At 54.8% G+C, this 22031-nt stretch overlaps 2 protein-coding genes across 2 annotated transcripts in view; both read right to left on the minus strand.

The window, feature by feature from the left end:
• Positions 1–2283, minus strand: part of SYT2 (synaptotagmin 2) — an 83932-nt gene extending 81649 nt beyond the window's left edge. The window contains exon 1 of the mRNA XM_068541920.1: positions 2234–2283. The gene's annotated coding sequence lies outside the window, so the exon portion shown is untranslated. The remainder of the gene's footprint in view (positions 1–2233) is intronic.
• Positions 2284–13586: 11303 nt separating this feature from the next.
• The window catches only part of KDM5B (lysine demethylase 5B), a 72366-nt gene continuing 63921 nt past the window's right edge, over positions 13587–22031 (minus strand). Inside the window, exons 23-27 of the mRNA XM_068541921.1 lie at positions 19643–20128; positions 18177–18288; positions 17339–17493; positions 15792–16112; positions 13587–15330 (exon numbers count right to left, since the gene is read on the minus strand). Of these exons, the coding sequence (XP_068398022.1) occupies positions 15193–15330; positions 15792–16112; positions 17339–17493; positions 18177–18288; positions 19643–20128 (1212 nt within the window). The 3' untranslated portion in view covers positions 13587–15192. The remainder of the gene's footprint in view (positions 15331–15791; positions 16113–17338; positions 17494–18176; positions 18289–19642; positions 20129–22031) is intronic.

Genomic DNA, 22031 nt, shown 5'->3' on the forward strand with positions numbered 1-22031 from the left:
AGGGTGAAAGGGAGGATGCCCTCCGGCTGCAGTCCAAAGTCAGGAGAGCCCGGCCCAGCTCCAGAAAGGGTCTCCCTGCCCCTGCCAGGTCTGCAACTAGGTGCGCGCTTTGCCCAGGGATAAAACCAACACCAGTTATGAGATGAAGCCAGCTGCAAGCTCTTCTGTAGGGAAAGGGCAACGTTTACAAACACTAACACCTTTCTCTTTCCCTGGTCCTGATCAGTGGGTAGCAGGTCCCAAAGCTGAAGAAATGAAAATTGTATTTGCATAATCCCCCCCACCTAAAAACTGTTGCCTGGAAAAAAGTCTTGCACTGCTGAGCAAAACAGACTCTCAGTACAGTAGGCTGGGCTCTACTTCCTGGGGACAGAGGGCCAGGTCCACGTGAGGCTAGAAGTGGAACGCTTACCTCTGCGTCAGCTCCCCCTTGGACAAGGCAGGGAGGGGAGGGGGCGAGCCTCAAGCACAAGAGGTGCCCAGAAAAAGCCAGGCCCCCCAGGGTCATCTGTCCAAGAGCCAGCAGGGCAGGGGAAGTTCACCCGCAGAGAGGAGCCTGGGGTGAGGACCCAGGTAGCACTGGTCATTCCCTGGGGGCGTGGAGAGGAGAAGGGCTGGGTCCAGGCTCTCTGGGCCAGGCCGCAGTGTGCCTGGCCAGGACCCCTGGCGCTGACTCACCCCCAGAGCCCAGACACAGGCTGCAGCTTGCAGTGCCTGCCAGGCCGCTGCTCACCAGGACGCCAGGCACGTCCCACTGCATCAGAGCTGCCCTGCCCCTCCCACCGGCCCCTGTGCCTGGGTTTTAGGGGCACTGGGCACGGCTCTTTGGCTTCTCTGGTGGTAACAGAGATGTTTCTAGCAGCCTGGAGACTGGACTTGTCGGACCTAAGCAGGGGGAGATGACTTGGGAGGATTAAACCTGCCCTGTTCTTCCGGTCACACCCTCTGATGAAGTGCCCATGTTACAGGGAGCTGGATGGGTGGGTTGAGGGCCATCTATTATACATGGGAGCCTCCCCCAGGGCCGAAGCAGGGGTGGGGGTTGGGGGGAGGGGGCCCCCCAGCTCTCCAGGTCAGACCCTAGCCCACCCTCCCGTCTTTCTGGGTACCCCTGGATCCTAAGGACTTCCTGGTCCTTGTGCCCACCCCACTCCAATCTGGGCAGCCCTCTCTCCCCACTGCAGTGCCCCCTCCTGGGCCACCGCCTCCTCTGTCCTTGTGCCGCTTTCGGCCACCACAGGAGAAAGCAGCGGCCAGTACTTAATCCTCTACCCTAACAGCGGAGGGGGGAGGTTGCTGCAGAGGGGAGAGATGGGGCTTTGGCGGCCCCCCTCACACACACACACACCATGGGCTGGGGGTGTCCTGGAGGCACCTGTGGAATGTGGGAATGAAAAGGGGGAAGGAGAGAGGATAAATCACCTATCTTTTCAGTTAAAAAATAACCACCCGGTGTCCTGAGACGGGGAGGGAATAGAGGCAGGGGAAGGGGGAACCCCAAGCAGGAGAGTAAATGAAGGAGCCCAGGAAGCGAGTGGGTCTGGGTGCCCAGCGGGGGAGGAGGGCTGCCGCGGGACGGGACGTCCTAGGTCTGCTGAGTCATGAGATTTGGAAGAGGTGAGGGGCGCCTCCATCTCCCTCGCGGCCCTTGTCCCAGTTCCTCCGGACCCTCACTTCCAGACAATCCCTGTAGTTTGCCTCCTCACCTTCTCCCCATCCAGGGTCTCCGCCTCCCGGAGCTCTAGGACCCTCCCTGCCCCCCCCCCCCAACGACGGCGGGGCCGGCGGTCCCCGAAGCTTGAGGCGGGGGCAAGAGAACCTCCGTTGGAGACGGCTCAGGCGGCAGGGGTGGGCGAGACGCGAGTGGGGGGCGTCCCGGAGACGCGGGAAGGGCGGGGGGCGCAGAGGCCGGGGGTTCAGGGGACGTCGGCCTCCCCTTTGCCCTGCAGCTCGCCCCGGGGTGCCCAGGGCAGAAATCTGCCCCCTCCTCCCGCCCCAAACCGGCAGAGCAGCCGACTCCTCGCCGCTCGGGTCCAGCTCCCCAAACGAAGCTTCATCTGGACGCGTGCAAACTCCCCCCAAAGGACGGTGCGGGCGCCAGGCCCCCTTGGCCTCAAAGTTCCCCGACCCCACCCACCGCCTGGAGCAGACCCCACCCGAGGCCCCTCGGCTCAGTAGCAGAAACTTCGGAGGTGGAGGTCGGTGCCCCCCACGGCGCGGGGGTACGACTCACCGGGGTGGCCAGCCAGGAGAGACCCGGGTCCCCGACGTGAGGGGCGGCGGGCTGCAGACGACGGCCGAGGAGGCGTCCGCTCCCGGCCCGGAGTCCCGCTGCGCCCCGGCCCCAACTCGCCCGAGTGTCTTTGCCGCAAGACTTGCTGAGCTTGCAGCCTGCGCCGCTGCTAGGGAGGCGCGCGACCCGTGGTGCGCGCTGCAGTGCGGGGAGGAGGCTGGGGGCGGGGTCGGAGGAGGGCGGGGACCCGGAGGAGGGGGCGGGGTCCCAGAGGAGGGGGAAGGGAAGGGGAGGAGGGAGACGGGACCAGGAGGAGGGGGCGGGGTCCGGGGAGGAGGTGGAGACCCGACAGGAGGGGGCGGAGTCCGGGAGGAGGGGGAGAGGACGAGGAGGAGCGGGGCGGGGGGCGGGGGGGCTGGAGGAGGTGCAGGGGGCGGCCTGCCCTGAGCAGACCCGGGTCCCCCTTCGCACAATCCCTCTGAGCTCGCAGCGCCCCGCCCCCTTCCTGCTCAAGGTCACGGCTGCTGCTCAGGGGCAGGAAGGGTCGAAGCGGAACCGGGTCTCGTAGTCCCCGCCCGAGATGGGCTGTGTCTCTAGGGCCAGCTCCTTCTCCCCAACCCACTGCAGCTCGAGGCTCCATTATTGGCCTCAGGAGCCCGTAGCCATTTGGGATCTCTAAGCCCCTCTCCTCCCCGTCCTCCTCCTCGTAAGGCCACCTCTACCTGTAGTTGTCACCTGGAGGGAGGGAGGGGTTTCTGAGCCTGAAGGGTTGGTGAGGAAGAGGAGGATCCTTGGGAGAAGTTAAAGGTGCCTGGGGCAGGTGAGAGAACAGGGAGGGAGGGGAGGAGGAGGACCTAGAAGGAGTGGAGATGACCATTTACCACATGACAGGGGTTTCCACACGCGCTGGCCTCTCAGTGCTGAGGACAGCCCTCCAGGTGGGTGTGAGGGCGGTTTGCAGGGAGGAAACGGCCCCCGATGGTACTTTGGCCAAGGAGCCGCAGACTGTCCCTGGTGGACAGAAGGGGCAGGGGTGGCAAGCACCAAGTAGAGCTCTTCCTTCCGGGGCAGCGGGAGGAGGGACACAGCGCCAGGAGCTCCTGGCAGCACGGTGCGACTATCTGAATATTCACGAGCTCATTTCCAGTCAACTTTACAACAGGACTGCAGCACCTGCCCCTCCCAGGGATGCCCAGAGAGGTTCCCGCCAGAATGCGCCTGACCTGAGGTCAGTCCTCAGTACACACTTACTGAGTGAGGGATGGAATACCGCAGTAGGAGGGAAGGAAAGAGGAAGTAAGCTTTGTGGAGGGGGGAGGGGGGAGGCGGGGAGAGAAGCAGGGCTTTTCCAGATCACTTAGCTGCTAATACGAGGCAGAACATGGAGGCCATCCCAGCCAGCTTGCCTCAAGGGGATGCAAGGCCTGGGGGATCCTAAATGAAACTGAAGCTGTGCCCGCCCAAGGCCTGGAGGTCACCCCCACTCACCGGGCAAGGGGCAGAGGACGAAGCCGGGAGTGGAGTCTGAATCTGCGACCACGAGGGAGGGTGTCCTCAGGCTACCCACCTCAGCCAGCGCGTCCCAGGACCCGCTGCTTCCCTAAAGGGCTCGGGTCACTCCTTCCTGCTCCCCCCGATGGTGAATCTGCAGGACGCAGGCCAGAGAGAGGGCTGCAGTCTTCTGGCACAGAACCTGGCCAAGCCAACTGGGCTGCCTTGCCGCCCACCACTCCACTCAAAACCTGTGTCGCCTGCTGGCCCCGCATCTGTTAAATGAGCCCGGGGATCTAGGGGCAGAGGGAGCCAGCCTGCCTCCCAGACTATTTAGAGTCAAGGCTATGGTCAATCTAGTTAAACGAAAAATGTGGTGTCCCTGGCCACGGCCTCCCGTGTTCTTTTACTTCATCAGGACCAGCAGTGTCGGCTACAAACCTGACTGGGAGCTCAGCACCCCTGGCGTCCATTCCCCCGGGCTCAGGGGCTAGAAAAGGAAAGGGTGGGAGGGACGTCCACCACCCACCCGCCAGTTATTAGATACTTCCTTTTCAACTGTTTGTCCTTTGAAAGAAGAGTTCGTGGTCGTACTAGACCACCGTCTCTGAACTGCTGCTCAACTGGGCCACCAAGGCAATCCCTCTGTCTCCATGCAGCACCATTTGAACCCATGAAGGTGGGGGAGGGCTGCCTAGTTTTGAGAGTTCTCCAGGGAGAAAGAGCCCATAAGCCCCCGGTTACGCGGCTGCTCCACTTTCTACCGAACAAGTGCTTCCTGCTGTTTCATTTCTGGTTGTTCCCAGGTCGGAGACAGGGCACAGAGGGGACAGCGGCATCTCCCCCATCACGGCTCTCCCCGGGGACCCAGACTCCCTGCCCCTCCGCCCGCCGGCCGCTGAGCTGCTTAAATCATCCCATTTTTGCCCATCTCCTTCTCTTACAGGTCTGCTGGCACTTGGATTGCTCCCGCCCTCTGTTCTGGTGATGTCTTTGTCCTCACGAAGTTGTCAAAGCTCTGCTGTTGCCATTAGAGCAGACAGACAGAACAGAGCCAGAGCCGCCATAACACCGCAGGCCCCGGGCAGCTCCTGAGCCCTGCTTTCTCTTCACACCCCTCACAACATAAACCCGCTCCCAACCCTGCCCTTCCCATCCTCCCACGGCACCCCCCCCCCCACCACCACATCCTGTCACTCTCTGCAGCAGTTTGCACTGTTCCTGACAATCTGGCAGACCTTGGTGAAGCTCTCCACTGAGACACCTGCTTTCCTGCTTGTGAGAGAGTGAAGGCTTTTAAAACTTCTGTGCAATTCCTGCCACTCAGGTCTTGGTGACCTTCATCTAATCTGATTTCGTAGACATACCAAGCTTAAATGTATCTTGAATTTACTCACATCAATATATTTCACACTAAAGTCCACTTAATTTTAGCTATTGCATAAAAATGCTTTTAATACAGAAAACATTAACTCATTAGATGGGGCCAAAAAATGAAACATGGATAAAGTTAAATATCATACAATTCACATGATATCTTACGTTTTAATTAAAAACACAAAAAACCCAAAATCTGGTCTCTAAACAGCCGGTGAAGGCCAACTCCTCCAGGAAGCTGATTAAGTGAACTATAATTGTTTATTCCCCATGCAATGAACAAAATAAAAACAATTTTTAAAAGTGAGTCCAATAAAACTTTTAAATACTACAGAATGGGGAGGGTGGAGGAGGACTTCTTATCTCTAATTTCACACTGCCAGAGAGGGGGCATCTTAAGGTTTTTAGGACCATACCTGACATAGAGAAGAAATTAAGTCACAAAGATAATGATCTCAGATTTTCATCGGATCGAAGGACCTAGTGAACATCATGGGGCCTTCCTCTTTTCACATTCTTCCATCCCCTAACTTGGCTGAAAGTGAACCTGATTTCTCTTCTTTCTCAGAGTCCAAGGGAGTAATAATTTTAAAACACCGGATTTTATCACTGTATTTCCTCCTCCCTCGGTGAAGCTCCAGTCAGTCCTGTGTCCCCGGTAAATCCTCTGAGCCCGGGTTCTCACTCCCCCAGGAGAGGAGAGGTTTCTCCTGGACTATTATGCTGCCCCTTCCCCAGACCCCCCGGCCCTCTTGCAGTGAATCCAGAAACGCAGGAGGGGCTCTGCACAAAGGGGCGTGCCCCCCCCCGCCCCCCCCGCCCCGGCATGTGCAGGGCGCGTGCTCCGAGCTGGAAACCACAGCAGGCGGGACGACTCTTCTTTCCCAAGGCAACCATGGCTCTCAGGACACCGACCGTCGAGGGGGTGAAAAGCAAATCAGTTGAGACACTTTCTGAGTAATTCACCCGGGCCCTTTACCATGCCCGCATCCATGAACCCTCTATGCGTTGAGGGCGCGTTTCAGAGCGGCCAGGCAGGGCCCGGCGAGGTGAGCACCGGAAGCCAGAGGAGAGGACAGCAGGGGGAGAGGCCTCGACGGACACACGACCGGCTTGGGTGTCCCAGGGCCACCAGCCACCCTTCTCCAGGCCTCGGGTGCCAACCTGGAGCAAATCCTCGACTTCAGCCTCACTCGCGTGCCTCTTCTTGTCCAGTCAGAGCTCTCCCATCACCGAGGATGTTGTGCATCAGGCACCCGCCAGGGGCTGGCGGCATGGAGGCCAACACTTGCACGCCCCCCAGGGCTCACGGCCTCCTTAGGGAAGACGGTGGAAACCACGTGCACCAACTGGAACCCAAGAGAGACCCCCAGGGGGACGGCAAGGGTCCCTCAGTGACTGACCAAGTGACTTTCCAGTGCCTCCAGGCCAGGTGGCAGCAGCAGGTCAAGGTGGACAGAACTGGAGAGTCGGACAGGAAGCCGCGCGGCCAGGGGCGCGTCTCCTAACTCTCTGAAGCTCAGCCCCCGAGTCTGTTGGATGGAGACTCCAGCACCTACCGAGGCACTGCTGTCACCGCTGGGAAAGGACTTCAGAAACCCTGAGCAGGACCTCGACAACAGGCAGCTACTGTTCTGACACTTTAGGGACAGGAAAATAGCCCCGCCAGGGGCCACGTGTGCTGGGACTGTGGGGTCGTGCAAGGTCAGACGCGAGGGCAAGACCATGGTGGTCGGGCTTTAGACCAGGCTGTTAGGATTTTCTTCAGAAGCGAACGGAGACCGTTGAAGGCGTCTACACACAGGAGGAACCTGGTCAGGTTTGTGGTTTAGAAAAGCCACTCATGCTGGGTGGTTGGAGGCCCAGGCTGGTCCCCTCCCCTGCTGGCTTCCCAAAGGGGGCCGCATGTGTGGTGCCGGCCAGTTTGGGTTCTGAAGCCCAGCTGCCTGGGTTCAAATCTCAGCTTGCCTCCCACAGGCCTGGGTCCTTAGCAAGTGAGTTCACGTCATGGGAATGAGGGGAGGATCAATGGAGGGGGTCCAAATACCCGGCCCAGGAGGGGCTCCATTGGAGCCGGGGGTTATGTCATTCTTATTTCTGGCTCTGGGAGGCAAGTTTAATGATGGCTGTCCTCATATGCCCGAGAGGCTGAGTGACTTTCCCAAGGAAACCCAGTGAGTCTAGAAACCTCCTCCTCCTTACCCTTACCTGGGTAAGATTCAGAAGGGAAGAATCCCTGCGCCCAACCCTGGCCCCTTAGGGCACTGCCTTGCAGGTGGCCTCCTGTCTGGAAGATCGGGGCGTGTGTGTGTGTGTGTGTGTCTGGAAGATCGGGGCGCGCGCGTGTGTGTGTGTGTGTGTGTGTGTCTGGAAGATCGCTGTGTGTGTGTGTGTCTAAGCTCACAAGCGGCACGGCCTGATGGGTCCTTTACCTGGGCTGTGGGTGTTGACGGGGCTTCTGCCCAGATAAGGCCCTGCTACCACAGAGCCCTTGCTTCAGGCCGGGCTAGTCAGGCCAGTCACCTGGAAGCCATGGCCCTCCCATCACTATAGGCCTTGTTTCCTGGCGCTGACTTGCTCTCGTTGCCAGGATCTCAATGGCTATGCCTGGCCTCCGTCCCGAGTGATGTGCCTTTGCCCACCCCAGGAGCCCCGAAGGGCAGGGTGCCCGCACACAGGCCTGCATCCCGAGGCAGCAGATACCCAGACCTTAACGAGGCAGCTGAAATGCATTTCCAACTTGACTGAATTAACCAACCCAGTTTAAGGAAAAGAAAAAAAAAAAAAAAAAAAGGTCACTCAGTTCTCTAAAAGTAAGGCTTCTGTAAGCTGCACCCTACTGGTGGTGGGAGAAAACCCACAGCCTTTAAGGGCATCAGAAACTTTGCTGTGGAGTTTTTAGGAATTCTTTATTGCTCTGAGGAGCCACACATCCCAAACGCTAGGCTCAAGGATACACAGAGGCCTTCCACCTTGTTTGTACGGGTTCAGACTCTTGAACCAGACTGTCTGGGTTTGAATCCTGGCTCCTCTATACCAGCTGGATGGCCTTCAGTCTTAACCTCTCTGAAATCCAGGTGCCCATCTGTGAAATGGGTACGAGAGTACTGACCTCATTGGGAGGCTGCGGAGACTGAGTCATTCTATGCAAGGCTTTCAGAGAGTGCCCAGCACGCGTTAAGGGTTGTGTCGGCTTTCATCATTTCTCGTCGTTGTTCGCCCCACACGTACATCTCGTTCTGGCCACACCGGGCGTCCTGGAAGGTGTCGTCTCCACTCACATGAGCAGAGTTCGTACCCAAGGGTCCCACTTGGAGGCAAGGCCTGTCCCTTCCCCAGAACGACGTGCAGTCAACATCTCTGATTCCCTTAGGTGGGAACTGGGTGGGAATGGGGTGGGGGGGGGGGGGGGAAGGGAGGCAAGTGGGCCAGGCCTTCATCCTCAGCACGGCCACACAGCCAGTTTGTGGTGAGACAACCCAAGGGCAACTCTTCTCTGACCCCGTCACAGCTGTGATGCCCACGAGAGCAAGAAACCCCAAAGACCTGTTTACGCAGGCCCCTCCCCCACTGGACTTGAGCTCCTCGGGGACAGCGTCCACGTTCTGTGGGCCCCGAATCTACAACATTCGCGCGGGGCACACAACTGGGACCAGCAGCAGCTTGGGTAGAAGGCCTGACTGCCCATCTGAAGTCCACGACTCAGTCTCCCCTAAACGGAGCGGAACCTCTAAGGGGCTCCATGTTGCAGGCGCTGGCGTAGGGGCAGGACGGAGAGGCCCAGGCAGGGCGCCAGCAGGGGCCGCAGAGGCCCGGCTCAGGGACCTGGCAGGAAAGCAGCCCGGCGCCGGCCCTCTGCTGCCCTCTGCCGCCCGCGAGACACTCCTGCAGGCTTGTCCTGAGGGCCACCCGACTGTGTCAGCGCATTCAGGGGCTGCGGTCGGCGGCCAGGAGAACTGTGATTGCCATGAGCTCAGGCTAGGACAGAAAAGCCAGGCCGGCGGCACAATCTCCTCAGGAACCTGGACATCCCTCCCTTGACTAATACCCACGTGCTCCTTATTTCCAATTCTAAAGCTCAGGATCAAGGGCACAATTTGGCATCAAAATTCCAGCCGTGGCCGCACACCCAAGGGGGAATGTCAGCTCCGGAGTGGGGGTGAAGCCCTAAGAACGGCACCCGGCCGCCGTAAAGCGCGGTGCTGTGCAGCGGTCTCGGCACAGTGGGAAGGCCTGGCTGCGTTATTTCTAGGACACAGGCTTGCGGTCCGGCTCATGAGTGCCCCCGCAGTCCTGCTCAGGCCACACCCCCACGACGCTTGCTCGGGGTTCAGTCTCGAAGGGGCTCTGGGGTCCGGAACCAGCAGGGAGGCGCCCCAGTCACACAGCTCAGTCCACTGCCGGCCCGGCCTTTCCCTGTGGTCATCCCGTAAACTGTGATCCCTGCACCGAGGGCCTTTGTCCCCAGTCCCTCCCTCCCCATTTTCCAAAGACTGAAGTTGGGGAAGGGAGCATGCGAGGCAGGCCTGGAGCCTTGGTAACGTCTAAGGCGGCCAGAGATTGCCTGGGCCCACTCTGCTCCTCTCCTGGCCGATCCAACCAGGGAAACCTCCGCCTGCACCCACGAGCAGGGCTCCAGGGGCAGAGCCTTGGGCGGCGGTAGGGCCTTGCTGAGCCGAGAGCCCCGTTCCCAGGCACGCTGCCTCATTCCTGCCTCCGTCTGCTTTGCTTCCTGGGCACTGCTTGCCCTTAATGCAGCAATAAGTGCCCTCTAACTTGCTCACTCTTGCTCCTTGAGAAGTTTCTTGGAGGGCGGGGGGGGGTGGGGGTGGGAATGGAGAGCGCAGGAAACGGGCTGGGCACCCACGTCCACTACGACCTCAGCTAGTCAATGCCCCGAGCACAACAAGGTTGGGAGGCCCGTGCCCAACAGACCCTGGCCTCACGGGGGACACGCAGAGGCATAGTAAGGCCAGCACCATCACGGACACACCACTGTCCTTGGTAACTGTGGAGAAAAGGAAACTTAGTGAGGAATTTGGGGGGCTGCTAGATTTCAGTGCATCTCTGTAACGTAAAAGCCCCTCACAACCAGGGCCACAAAGGCACAGATGACCCATCGATGGCAGTGACACAGATCATCACACTTGCCCCCTCTGGTCCCTGCTGTCTGGGAACGGAAGATGGTGGGGCACGGGCAGAGGGGTGCAGCAGGCTCCCCAGCCCCGGGCAGCACGCTCAGATCTTTGAGAGCCCAGAGGCTGGCTCTCACTCAGAGTAGGCATAGAGCCAGTCCAGGCTCATCCGATTCCAAAGCCCACGCTCCAGGGACTGCCGCCCCTCAGCTCTCACACCCGTGAGACAGGGATACTCGCCACCAGCGCTGAGAAGAGAAGCCCCGGGGGGCCACACCCGGCCGGCAGGTCAGGACCGCCCCCGACCAGAGGACACCGGGCTATCTCCTAGGAGCTTATGAAGTCTTCCAAGAGCTGGACCAGGCAGCTGTGAACACAGCAGACGCCCGACTGGCCAACGGCAGCTTCTCCCCTGCTCGGCTCTTCCTTGGACCGAAGTCGGCCCTCTTCCGGTCTCGCCTGTTCCTAGTTGCCCACGAGTCAGTCTGTTGCAGCCATTATGTTTTGATGATCACATAAACCTATGAGTGTGAAGAGTTGTTTTCATAAAAACTAGATTGAGTTGCTTTACAAAGTTGCTGTTAAATTAGGTACAGGTGAAAACTCTAACAAAAGATTGGAGGAAGTAAGTATCTTGAATGCTGAAGTCAAATTCCTTCACAATGTCTAAATTCTTTATCCATTTTAAAGGAAGCCGAAACTGAAAATCATAGATAACGCATGTGATTTTTGTGAAGAAGAGCCCTTGTCTCTCCAAACTAATTTTTCTCAATTTTCCTTTCTTAAGTGGATGGACAAACAACTTAGGTAAGCATATCTTTTTTTCATCCGTCAACTGACATTTTGATGAACTGTCCAACGACCTGTTCCGGCCCTATGCAGAAGGGGCCTCCTTCTGTGTATGTTCCTACCAGGATCACGGGCAGACAGGAGCCAGTGCTTTTTTTTTTTTCTTTTTTTTTTTAAATTCGGTAGGTGAGTTGTTACACACTCCTTAGCAGATTCCGACTTCCATGGCTACCCTCCTGGAGCCAGTGCTTTTGAACCTGCACTCCCCCTGACCCCAACATCCGGCTAGGGGAGCTTGCAGGAGCCTCACATTTCCTTGCGGGGAGAGGGTGTCTTGGGCATCTCTTTTCAACAGAGCAAATAACCTTGTTCCCTGACAAAGACCATTTTAAATTTCTCTGTGTTCCCATCCAAGGGAAACAGAAAGAAGAGTCCTTTGGCCTCCACTCACCTGCAGCAGCTCCAACGACCTCGCAATCCCATTCCTCCATCCAACGCAGCGGGGTCCTCCTGAAAATAAGAGCACATCGCTCGCCACCCTTCATCCTAGTACAAGTAGCCCAGAACCGAAAAGGGAGCTGGGTCACCATCTAAAGGTTCCATCCTAACTGATAAAAAGGTGAAGATGTATTCCTACGTAAGCAATCTTGAAACGTGAAAATGTTTACAAAAATTTGGAGAAAGTGAAAGGTACACTTTACAGATGGACTCATTATGCTTTGGAAGTGGATTTATGACAGTACGACTTCATACGAGGTCTTGTCCAGGCAGCTTCTCTGTCCCACGGAACCGCCCAGAGAAGTCGAGGGCCTCAAAGGATCCACGTGCTGGGCTGGAGAGGGCGGAAGATGGGAGCCATCGCCCTGGTGCTCAAGGAAAGGCACTGGGGGGCTCTTCATCCTTTTCCTCAGCTCTTCCTCCCAACAGGCGAAGTCCAGAAGAAAGGAACTGTGTCCTCTGCATCTTTACGCCGAGGAAGGACCATTCTAACAGAGGCCAACGCGCAGCACAGACTGGCACAGGTACTGAACAGCAACGGGCAACGACGGTTAAAATCCCTGCTGTGCCATTCCGCCTCCTGTCCCAGGTACATGGCATCGACAGTCCACCCCAGTCTGTGTCACGTGGCAGGAACCCCAGGTGGGGCCGAGCCCAGAAAAACACCCACAGGCACGAAGGCCTGGTGCAAGCCGGAAGCGGGTCTCCGTTTGAGAGGGTGGTGAGACTAAAGGAGCGGTGGGGGCCCGTGATGAGAGCCCAACCAGAGGGACAGGAGAGCCGGGCTCCAGCCCTCCGGGAGACACCCACCCTGTCCACAGGCTTACCCCTGCCCGGGGACCCACGCTTCTGCCGAAGACCCCAAGTCTCATGAACACCTCTGCCTCTCGTTACTGGAGCGTGCAGGCAGAACAAAGCGGGTTTCTACCACCTGCCACAACCTCAGGTGGCATCTCTCTCTGGCTTCAGATTCACTCTGAGAGGGATAAACGAGCCCCTACCCCCAGGACGCTGAAATGAAGCAGTAAAGAAGCGGACCTTCCTTTTACAGTGCGTCCAAATCCCAGTCCTCCTCCAGGATAGGGACGACACACAGGCAAGCCCTTTGCGCTCGGTGAGAAATCCTACAGCCTGATTTGGGAGGAAAAACAAACAGCAGTCACGGCGCTGAGGCGGGGGCACCAGATTCTTTCTTCACCCACGTGCCCTCCTGGCTTAGGCTCCAATCTCACTCAGCCCTTTCTTCCTCACACCTCACGCAGCTGCAAGACCCGGGACGGAACAGTGTCAGCTTGCGTGTGTTACCGTCTCGCGCGTCTTGGCTCGTGTATCCACGAGGGTACAGGCCAGCCTCACAGCTCACACGCACAAGCACGGTTTGTAGATAACACACCCACTCTGGAGTCTCGGTGGGTCCCTCACAGAAGGCGTCCATCGGGGGTCCGTGTTTCCGCGTCGTGCTGGCGTGCAGGTAGGACGGAGGCTCCAGGAGAGCCGTCGTCATTCACTAGCAGGATAACTGTTGGCACGTGACAGGCCTTTAGCTTCAGTATCGTCGTGTGTAACAGACCATGGCCCCACCTGCGGGGGAGGTGGTTTACGTACACACACTCCTGCCCACCCCCCGCCACCAGCCGGGGCAGAGACTCTTCAGCACAAGGGTGCTACCGTCAGGGACTGCGAACAACCCTCCAGGTGAAGGACAAAAGCTCGCGGGGCAGGGGAGGTGCACACCAGATGGGCAGAAGCTCCCTACAGGCAAAGGCTTTATTCCAGCAGCAAAGTCCCCTTTAAGCTTATGTTCTCCGTGGACCTGGGAGAGTCAGCATCGCGCCCTAATGTCGGGGAGTCTAAGAATCGGGGTGCTTAAAAAGGCCAGAAACCAGCAGAGATTGTTGGCACAACGTTGTGAATCAACTACACGACAATGAAAAAAAAAAAAAGGCCAAAAACCACTGCCACTCCAGATCGGACTCTGGAGATTGTTCTTCTCCACTGGCCCCAGAAGCCCATCAGACAAGGAGAAGTATGACAACTCTGGGAAAACTGCAGACGATTCGAAGTCATTCTTAAAGAGATTTAATTATCTGAATTGCATAAAAGGGGGCAGTACACATTTAAATCTCTGCTACATCACAAACTGCTGTTTTTGTTGTTTTATTAAAGACCCACTGTTTCTACCCATCTTCAGGTTTATGGCTATAGAATGGAGGGAAAACAGGTATTATTAGCAACAGGATAAGCAAACAGCAAGCAAGAGTCTGTTCACCAGAATGTCTTCTCCACTGCAGAAGAGAGTCCTTTAAAAAGAAAAGGCAGGGAAAGGCTGTGGGCCATCCACGACCAGTAACCACAGCGAGAGAGAGAGACAGCCAGGAAAGCGAGAGGGCAGAGCCTGGGTGTCCACAAGCGTCTCCTCCACCCGCACCCTCCTAGCCCTCTGCGAGGGCGCACTCTCCTTACATCTCCCCTTCTGACATCTCAACCGTAAACCAAGTTTCCCTGTCAATTCAAATATGATAAAGACATCATTCCCACAAGGAGGGCCGATCTGAGGATTGGAATGATTTGCCAACATTCTGAGAAAGCTTATTTAAAAACAGCATGGCTTTAAAGACAGGTTCTATTCCTTGAAGACGGGAGGAAAGGGGGGTCTTTGTTAGTGGGGACTGGAGGCATACGGCCCACCGAACAGAGCAGGCTACAAAAGAATCCCCTAATGTCTGCAGGCTACCATCCACCGCTACTGTAGCCTGGCTGGGCAGAGGCAAAAGCAAGCAACCCCTCCAGCTCTTCAAAGCCCACAGGTGGAGGGGCAGAAGCAGATGTAGGCTAATGGCTCTAAATAACCAGCATTTAGTGTTATATTAGGACCAAGGATTTATTCCACAATATAAACTGCAACATTTGATACAAGCTACCAAAAAAACAGGCGAGGAGGGAAGGAGCAAGGAGAAAGCCAAAATACAGCTGTGGCAGGTACTTACAGAGCAGCCTCTTTTCTATGTCACTGGGTCACCAGTGACACTAGAAACTAGACGTTTGCGTTCTGACATCAACCAGATGCTAAAGCACCAACACACTGTTTGGAAGTTTGTTTTGTTTTAATTCCAGCCACTGAAACCAACATGGAAGTTATTGCTTAGATAAATAAACCTAGTCTACCAGGAAAAAAGAAAAGTGGATAAAAGAAACAAACAAAAACCCCAAAAGTGAAAAGACTTAAGCTCCCCAATATGGTAACAGAGTAAACAAGAGAGAAATCCCTCAAATGAGGATTTACTGGAATTTCTGGTGCTCTTCTGGGCACTGAAACTGAGTTGGACTCTTAAGCCGGTAAATCCCAGAAAGAGGTAAGATTTTAATGCTGTACATGAAAAGGTGCAAGCTCCAATCCTTCCACATTGGTGGGAACCCCTGCAAAAAACAGTCAGCATTTCAAACCTCAACAATCACAAACAGCTCTTAAGGGAAAAAATACAAAAAGTGTCAAAAAATTTTTTTAGTCGTTTTTTTCCTTTTTTTTCAAAGAGTTCTGGAAAAATGATCCCGTAAGGAATAGAAATAGCACCGTTCACAGGCTGGTTTGAATGCCAGTCCTGCAGCTTTGCTGCGACACCGGAGGAGTCCTCTGGCCGAGTCCTGAATTACAGTTAGGGTCTGTTTGTTTTATCTCCGGCCCGGCGCGTCCGTCGCCGCACAGCACGCGCACACGTAGTCCTCCTCCTCGGCCGTCTCGGGAGAGACACCAACACAGACCTGATGGAACCACCGATTGCAGCTGCCATCACACTGGACCCAGTCCACCTGGTTACAGAGAGCAGGGAGACGGGGTTTTCAGGGGAAGAACAGGCCTGACAGACACCGGGCAGGCCACTGGCCCAGCGCTGGGACCTCGGGCACAGCAGCCCCAGCGACCGAGTCAAAGCCAGTCTTCAAGTGGTGACTGCTCTGGGGCTAAGACAGCGCCGCCCAGTGACAAGGGCGCAAAGGGCGTGGCAGCAGAATCCCTCCCACCTTCTCAGCGCTGGGCGGTGAAAGCTGGAGGAGCAGGAAGAGGAAAAAGGGCAGAGGAAGAGTTTCTTCGAGAAAAGGGAGAAGACCCAGGAACGATGTGAGAGCAGAGATACCAGTGGGGGAGGGTGAGCAATCCACTCAGATCGGCTCAAGGCAGGTAAGCAGGAGACAGACCCGGCCGGGTGAGCTGTAGCTTACAGGGTTTCTGAGTTAAGGGAACGCACGTCCTCCGCGGCCCAAACCTCACTGACCTCGTCTCCTTCCGGCTGCAGGCAGCTCACGGCCGGGCAGATGGCGTCCTCGTCCTCAGAGTCCTCCTGCCCCGAGTAGGACGTGTCTGAGGGCAGGGACTGAGTGTCGGCAGAAGGGACCAACTCACAGCTACGCTCTCTCTCTAACTTGAAACTGTTCGTGTCCTTGGGGTGGCTCAGTTTGATTCTCTTCTTTTTAGGGGTCCGCATTTTGGCGACTCGATCCCACCGCTCACTGGAGAAACCTTCTCTTTCCAGGCGTCTCTTCAGTTTGCTCTCGAGGCCGCTGACTCCGTCTCGCTTCCCACGGCAGCCGTCACTCTGGGTGGAAGACGGCAAACTCCATTTAGCCTCTCGCTAAAGCCAGCGATGCTAAGAACCGGCTGCACGAGAAGCGGGTGCTGCCCATCGACACCGACGCGTGCTGCAGCCCAGCCCACCCCCTTCACGTCCTACAGGACCACCTAGCTTCACTGTTTAGTCTACAAAAGCAACACTGGAAAACAGAAATGTCACAGACACAATTCGTTTCAAATTAGCCAACCAGCTCCGGGAGATGGGAGATGCCACATTCTTTTTGCCAAACCCACGCGGAAGTGCCTGACGTCCACAGACTTTCTATCTAGGTGTTAAATAAGCCACAGACAGCTAAGGAACCAAGGCAATACCCTGCTTCTTTATGGACATCTCCACCCCTTACAGGAGGAAGGTGCAGTAACTGAACACAGCTGATAACAGTGCTACACTATTTGGCGTCATAATGAAAAACAAATCCTAAATGCCAGTGTCTGCCCTCATGCTGTTTTCAGTGACCCTCCTCCCTAACTGTCTACATTCTCAGGGGCCTTACATGTTACAGGTCAGCAAGTCCACTCACAGGAAGCAGCAGCAGCATCTTACGCTGCTAAGAAACAGGACATTATCAGTTATCCCCTTCAAGTCGGTCAGCACTCAAAACGGGCACTCTTGGGACTTCCCCGACGGTCCAGTGGTTAAGACTCCTCTCTTCCACTGCAGGGGGCATGGGTTCAACCCCTAGTCGGAGAACTACAGATCCCGTATGCCGTGCGGTGTGGCCAAAAAAAACCCCAAAGAACAAACAAACAAACAAAAAGGGTACCCTTGGTCTAGTCACCTGGTCCTCACACCAGCTGTTGGGTTTGGTTTAGAAGAGTTAAAGCGTTTGTTACACGTTGACTCCAAGAATGAAGGCTTTATCCCAAAGGCCTTTCCAGCTATAATTACGTTTTCATCTCTACAGTAATTCTCTTACTGAAGAAAAATAATCCTGCTTCTAGCTATTATCACATGGAAATGATGAGAAGCACACCTTGCTTAAAAGGAAACAAAAATTTCACACAGTGGCTTAAAAGCCAGTATCAAAATCCAGGTTGTGAGCCCAAAGTGCTCAGTGACAGCCGTCGGAACAGGGCTGTGGGGGCAGGTGGTCTGCATCCTTTCCTGGACCAAAGACAGCATCTCGTCCCCGAGCTATTGATGGATGACGACACTCCGAAGCACGCCGCCGCCCAGACCCCGACGCCCACCTTCTCACTGCTGGGTCTCACTGGAGAGCTGCGGTCAGCTTGCTGCGCAGGGCTCGGCTTCGCGAGTAGCGTCTGGTAGAGCTCCTGAATTTCAGGGAGGGACACCTGGAGCAGCTGGGCCTCCATCAACAGCTCACTCACTTCTGGGCTTAGACCTGCCGGAGACCAGACCAGATCACGGTGACACCCACCTTCGACATGAGTGGAGGAAGACCACTGCTCCCATTACCACCCTTTCCCTTCAAGTGAGGTTCACTCCACAGGCCCAGAGCCACAGCGTACCAGGCCCAAACTGGACTGTGTCAGTCTGTCAGTGACTAGGAGGACTCCTGCGGATGCAGGAGGGAGGTAACTCTGCTTTCACAGAAGCACAGAAGAGCCAGGGCCTAGGCACTCTGAGTGGGCCCAGGGTTCCAGGCAGAACTCGTGGGGGAGAGTCGCCCTCAGGGAAGGACAGGAGGAAGGAGGCAGGCAGGGCCTCTCGAGAGCCCCCTCAAGTCTCCTAAGTAATGAAGCAACAAGGGAACCCATGACTTAGCATCTGATGACCACAATGCTTGGCGTTTCATCATCAGTTGGCATGGGATGAACCCTTTCATCCCTGAAAACAATGGATATAAAGACTTCCTTTCTGTTTCTTTTGCATTTACGAGCCTTTAAATACAATTCTTCTCCTACCTTACGAATACACAGTAATCCATGTCCTACACAGGAGGACAAAACCTTTCTAATGGTTCCTGGTTTATCTGCAACAAAAACCTACTGCACGATCCCTTTTTACTATTCAGCCCTCAAAATCGTAACAATGACAATGGCGATGATAATAATAAATACAGACCGTGGAGGGGGATACAGCTCCGTCCAGTAGAGAAGGCAGAGTGTAAATATGAGGTTCTGTTGTCCCAGTCATCGGGCAAGGAGAAGGACGTGGGGCCAGGAGGCTGAGACAGCTGATGGAAGGAAAACATTGCACCGTGAGGCTTCTCCAGGGTTAAAGCTACTCCCACCAGCCCAAGGGAAGTAGTTTGGGTTATCAGGCAGCAACTAGCAAAGAGAAAGACTTGATTTTCCCAAACCGAAAGAAGTCTCCTGGCATCTCAGATCTGGCCAAACCAACTCATATCCACCAAGCCTTTGGTCTTCCTGGTTGTACCTGGACTGACTGCAGAGGTGAATTCAGAGCACCACTGGGAAATAAGTCATTTTCTCTGCGTGGAAACAGATCACACAGCCTTTTAATCTCTAGGTAACTCTCCTTCTGAAGATTATAACCAGACTGACACAGACATGTACCCCCTCCGGGTAAACCAACTGAGGAACTGCCAGATGGCATTCACGTCCACGTCCCTACCTTCACCAGAGCTTATTAGAGGAGCTAGGAGAAACAGTCCTTTGACCACGAATTAGTAAGTAAATAACAGCTGTGTCTTTCCCTTTTATTAACATAGGTGAACTCCTAAGCACATCGTGTGTAAGGAACACAAATGTCTCCAATGTAGGCTGGCCAAATATCCACAACTCAACTATGAGACAAAAACGTAACACATCATTTGCTAAGTGCCAGGCACTGTATTTCAGAAGCCTGGGGAGAAATTAAAAAGACAAGGAAACAAACACAACAGAGACCAATCTTCTGTCCTCGTCTCTACTCTGCATGACTTTCAACGCCTACACTTCACACGTCTCTGCTGGTGCAGCACAAGGGACACGTAGCATCTGCAAGAGAACCTGCCAGACTTGCAAGTCACCAGGGTAACGTTGTGAGAGGCCTGAGCACTGCCTGCCTGGCTGCACTCCTCGTCTCCCACGGAGACGACAGAAGCCCGGCCGTCCCGGTGACGCTCAGGGAACATGGCTTTGGCAGGAAGACCACGGATGGTATGAAACCCACCGCCTCTGCTCTGAAGCAACTTACTAACACTCAAGACACCTCAAAACCTCTTCTTCCTCAAAAGGCAACAAGAGACAGGAGGAGGCACTTTCCCTTTCTCCTCGGTGACTTACACGAGAGGAAGCAGGAAAAAAACAGCCAAGCAAAGAATTTTAAAACACATGTATATTAAAAATACATCTGGTTCATACACATAAATGGAAAAATCACATGTACGTATGGAGAGGTGAAATCTGCTCCACAGGAAGCGTGCCTGACTATCAGGAGCAGAGGGAACTGAGGCAACACGGCAGCTACGCACAACCCTTGAAGGTAAGGCGCGTGCTGGCACCGGCGGCACCACCAGAGCTACCGGCTCCGCAAGAAGGTACAGAGCCAAGTCCGATAAGGAGCGAAGGAGAGTTCCGGCTCACCTTGCTCATCTCTGGCGCCTGTCCTGCCGCGGCCTGCCATCTGCCGCATAACAGTCCTGCGCCCGCTCGCTCCCGCACGGACTGGAGGTTCCCTGACGAGAGCAGCTGTCGGGCTCTGTGCTGCCAGTTGACGGTTCTTTCGATCATATACCGCAGCGCATCCCCCTCGGGAAGGCGGACTCGGATACGCTGGAGGGAGGCCAGCAGGGGCAGAATTTTCTCTAGTGGAGGTTTCTCTGACCTCCGACAATGGGGACACAGCCAGATCCGGGGGCCCTGCGCGATACTGGGTACCGCCACACAGCCGGTGTGGAAAGCATCCCTGCAGAGTTCACACTGGATCATGGGGGCAGCTGGGGCCTTCTGACACAGGCAGACCTTCATCTCCACATCCTGGACTGGCGACAGCAATTTCCCCTCATTGGCTTGTCTGAGAGACTGCAAGGCTTCCATTTCTCGTAAGCGGGCTTCCCCAAGCGTTGCCATCTAGAAAGGAGATAACAATCAAGGACAATGTCACAGAGAACTCAGCCTTCTCCTAAAACTAGGGTCCTGGTGGCTAAGAACACCGGGCCCCAGAGTAGACTCTGCCTGCCTCACTAAGTCACGTGGGCAACAACATCCCACGGTGGCTAAATTTCCACACGTACAGAGTCAGTAACAGTGCCCACCTCACAGGGCCGCCACGACGGTGACATGGGCTGTGTGACAGATGCTCTGACTGGCACTCAGCAAACCCTCAGTGTGAGCAACTACCTAACACACACCATTCTTCGAAGTCCAACTTCCTCACACATTTCTCTCTTAGAAAATGTACCTCTCTTGAAAGATACAGGCTTTTCACAGTCTAGGTGTACTAATTTCTGAGGTTTTCGATTTGTTTTCAGTTCCACTAGCCTTTGAGTTCTTCCAGAAAGGCACTTTAGATGAGAAAGTCTGTTAAACAGCTGTAGTAACCTGTGTCTCTTACTGCCTTTAACATTAGGCCTCATACGTGCGCTGGACACCGGAACTGTACGTAGTGAAGCTGGGTCCCCTCACGAAAGGATCAAACAGAACCACTTCACCAGACTTCCCTTACACACATACACACACACACTCACACACTGTAAGATCATGAGGGCAGAGACAAAAGCAAGCTGCTTTTCTGCAGAAAGTGGCAAGTATACTCATTATAAAGTCTTTTCTCTCTATTAAAACGAGAGCCATGTCTCAGCAAAGTTCTGAGTTCAGTTAATCTGTATAAGCGACTTGAAAACACAAACATAATCAGCTTCACAACAAAAAGCTGAAGTGACACTGAACATGTTTCTGACCAGTATGTACAAGCTGTCCATACACGGGACTTCTACGTGAACAGACCAGGCGCCCACTACATAAACCAGCCCAGGCATTACAGATTTATTCACCTCGCACCATGAAGTAAAAGCTGCCTAAGGGTGACCAATTCAAATCACTAGCTATGTCAGAGCTAGTCGCTACCCCCTCGAACATAACACATCCATCTTCCACAGCAGAAGGCTGGACCACCAAAATCTTAATACTTCACTGAGAGAGAAATACAGAGCAACAGGGGGTAAACATAGGACTTTAAAACTGAGCCTTCCCCTCTAGAAATAAAAACTACAGGCTGCAGGAACCATTCCTTTCCCAAGTCTATTCCTATAAGTAAGTCCTTAAAACGTTAATTTGTCATAGTTAAACCATTCTCGATGATCGGATCCAGCCACCACCAGATCCATCCTGATTCACCAGAAGAGGAAGCTGAGTCCTAAGGCCAGATCGACTCTTCTGGATGAGAGAAGAAAATGTATGAATGACGGATTAGGGAAGAAACAGATCTAGAAGTAAACCACCTAACAAACCTTTGGTATATTTAAGAAACCTACTTACTTCTCTAGCTGAAAACAATGTACAGGCAGCATATACGGGTTATGTGATCACAAAGTGATCAACAGGTAATGTACAGAGGTTCACAGACTAGATCAGCAAGACTAGACAAGCAAAGCTCAAGACAGACAGTGTCTTTACAAAAACGAACCACATAACAGTGGAAAGTAGTACCTTGAAAACACCAGAATTATGCTCAGGCAGCCGCATCTGATTAGAGCCTGAAGTAAGGGACAAACATGCCAAAGAAAGTCTGTGTCAAAATACACAAACACATCAGGGCAATCCCATGTCAATCACAGGAGAGGTCAGGCAGCTACGAAGGATCAGACCAGAAAGAAGGTGCCTGGAGCAAGGACGAGCCCAGGCCCAGTAGCAGGTATGTTCCTGCTCTGGAATGGACAATGCTTTGTGCCTTCAAAACCATCCTAGAAGTTTGACTTCATCAAACCAAAAAGCTTCTGCACAGGGAAGGAAATCATCAACAAAATGGAAAGAC

The sequence above is a fragment of the Eschrichtius robustus genome, chromosome 3, assembly GCF_028021215.1.
Source record: "Eschrichtius robustus isolate mEscRob2 chromosome 3, mEscRob2.pri, whole genome shotgun sequence".
NCBI classification, from domain to species: domain Eukaryota; kingdom Metazoa; phylum Chordata; class Mammalia; order Artiodactyla; family Eschrichtiidae; genus Eschrichtius; species Eschrichtius robustus.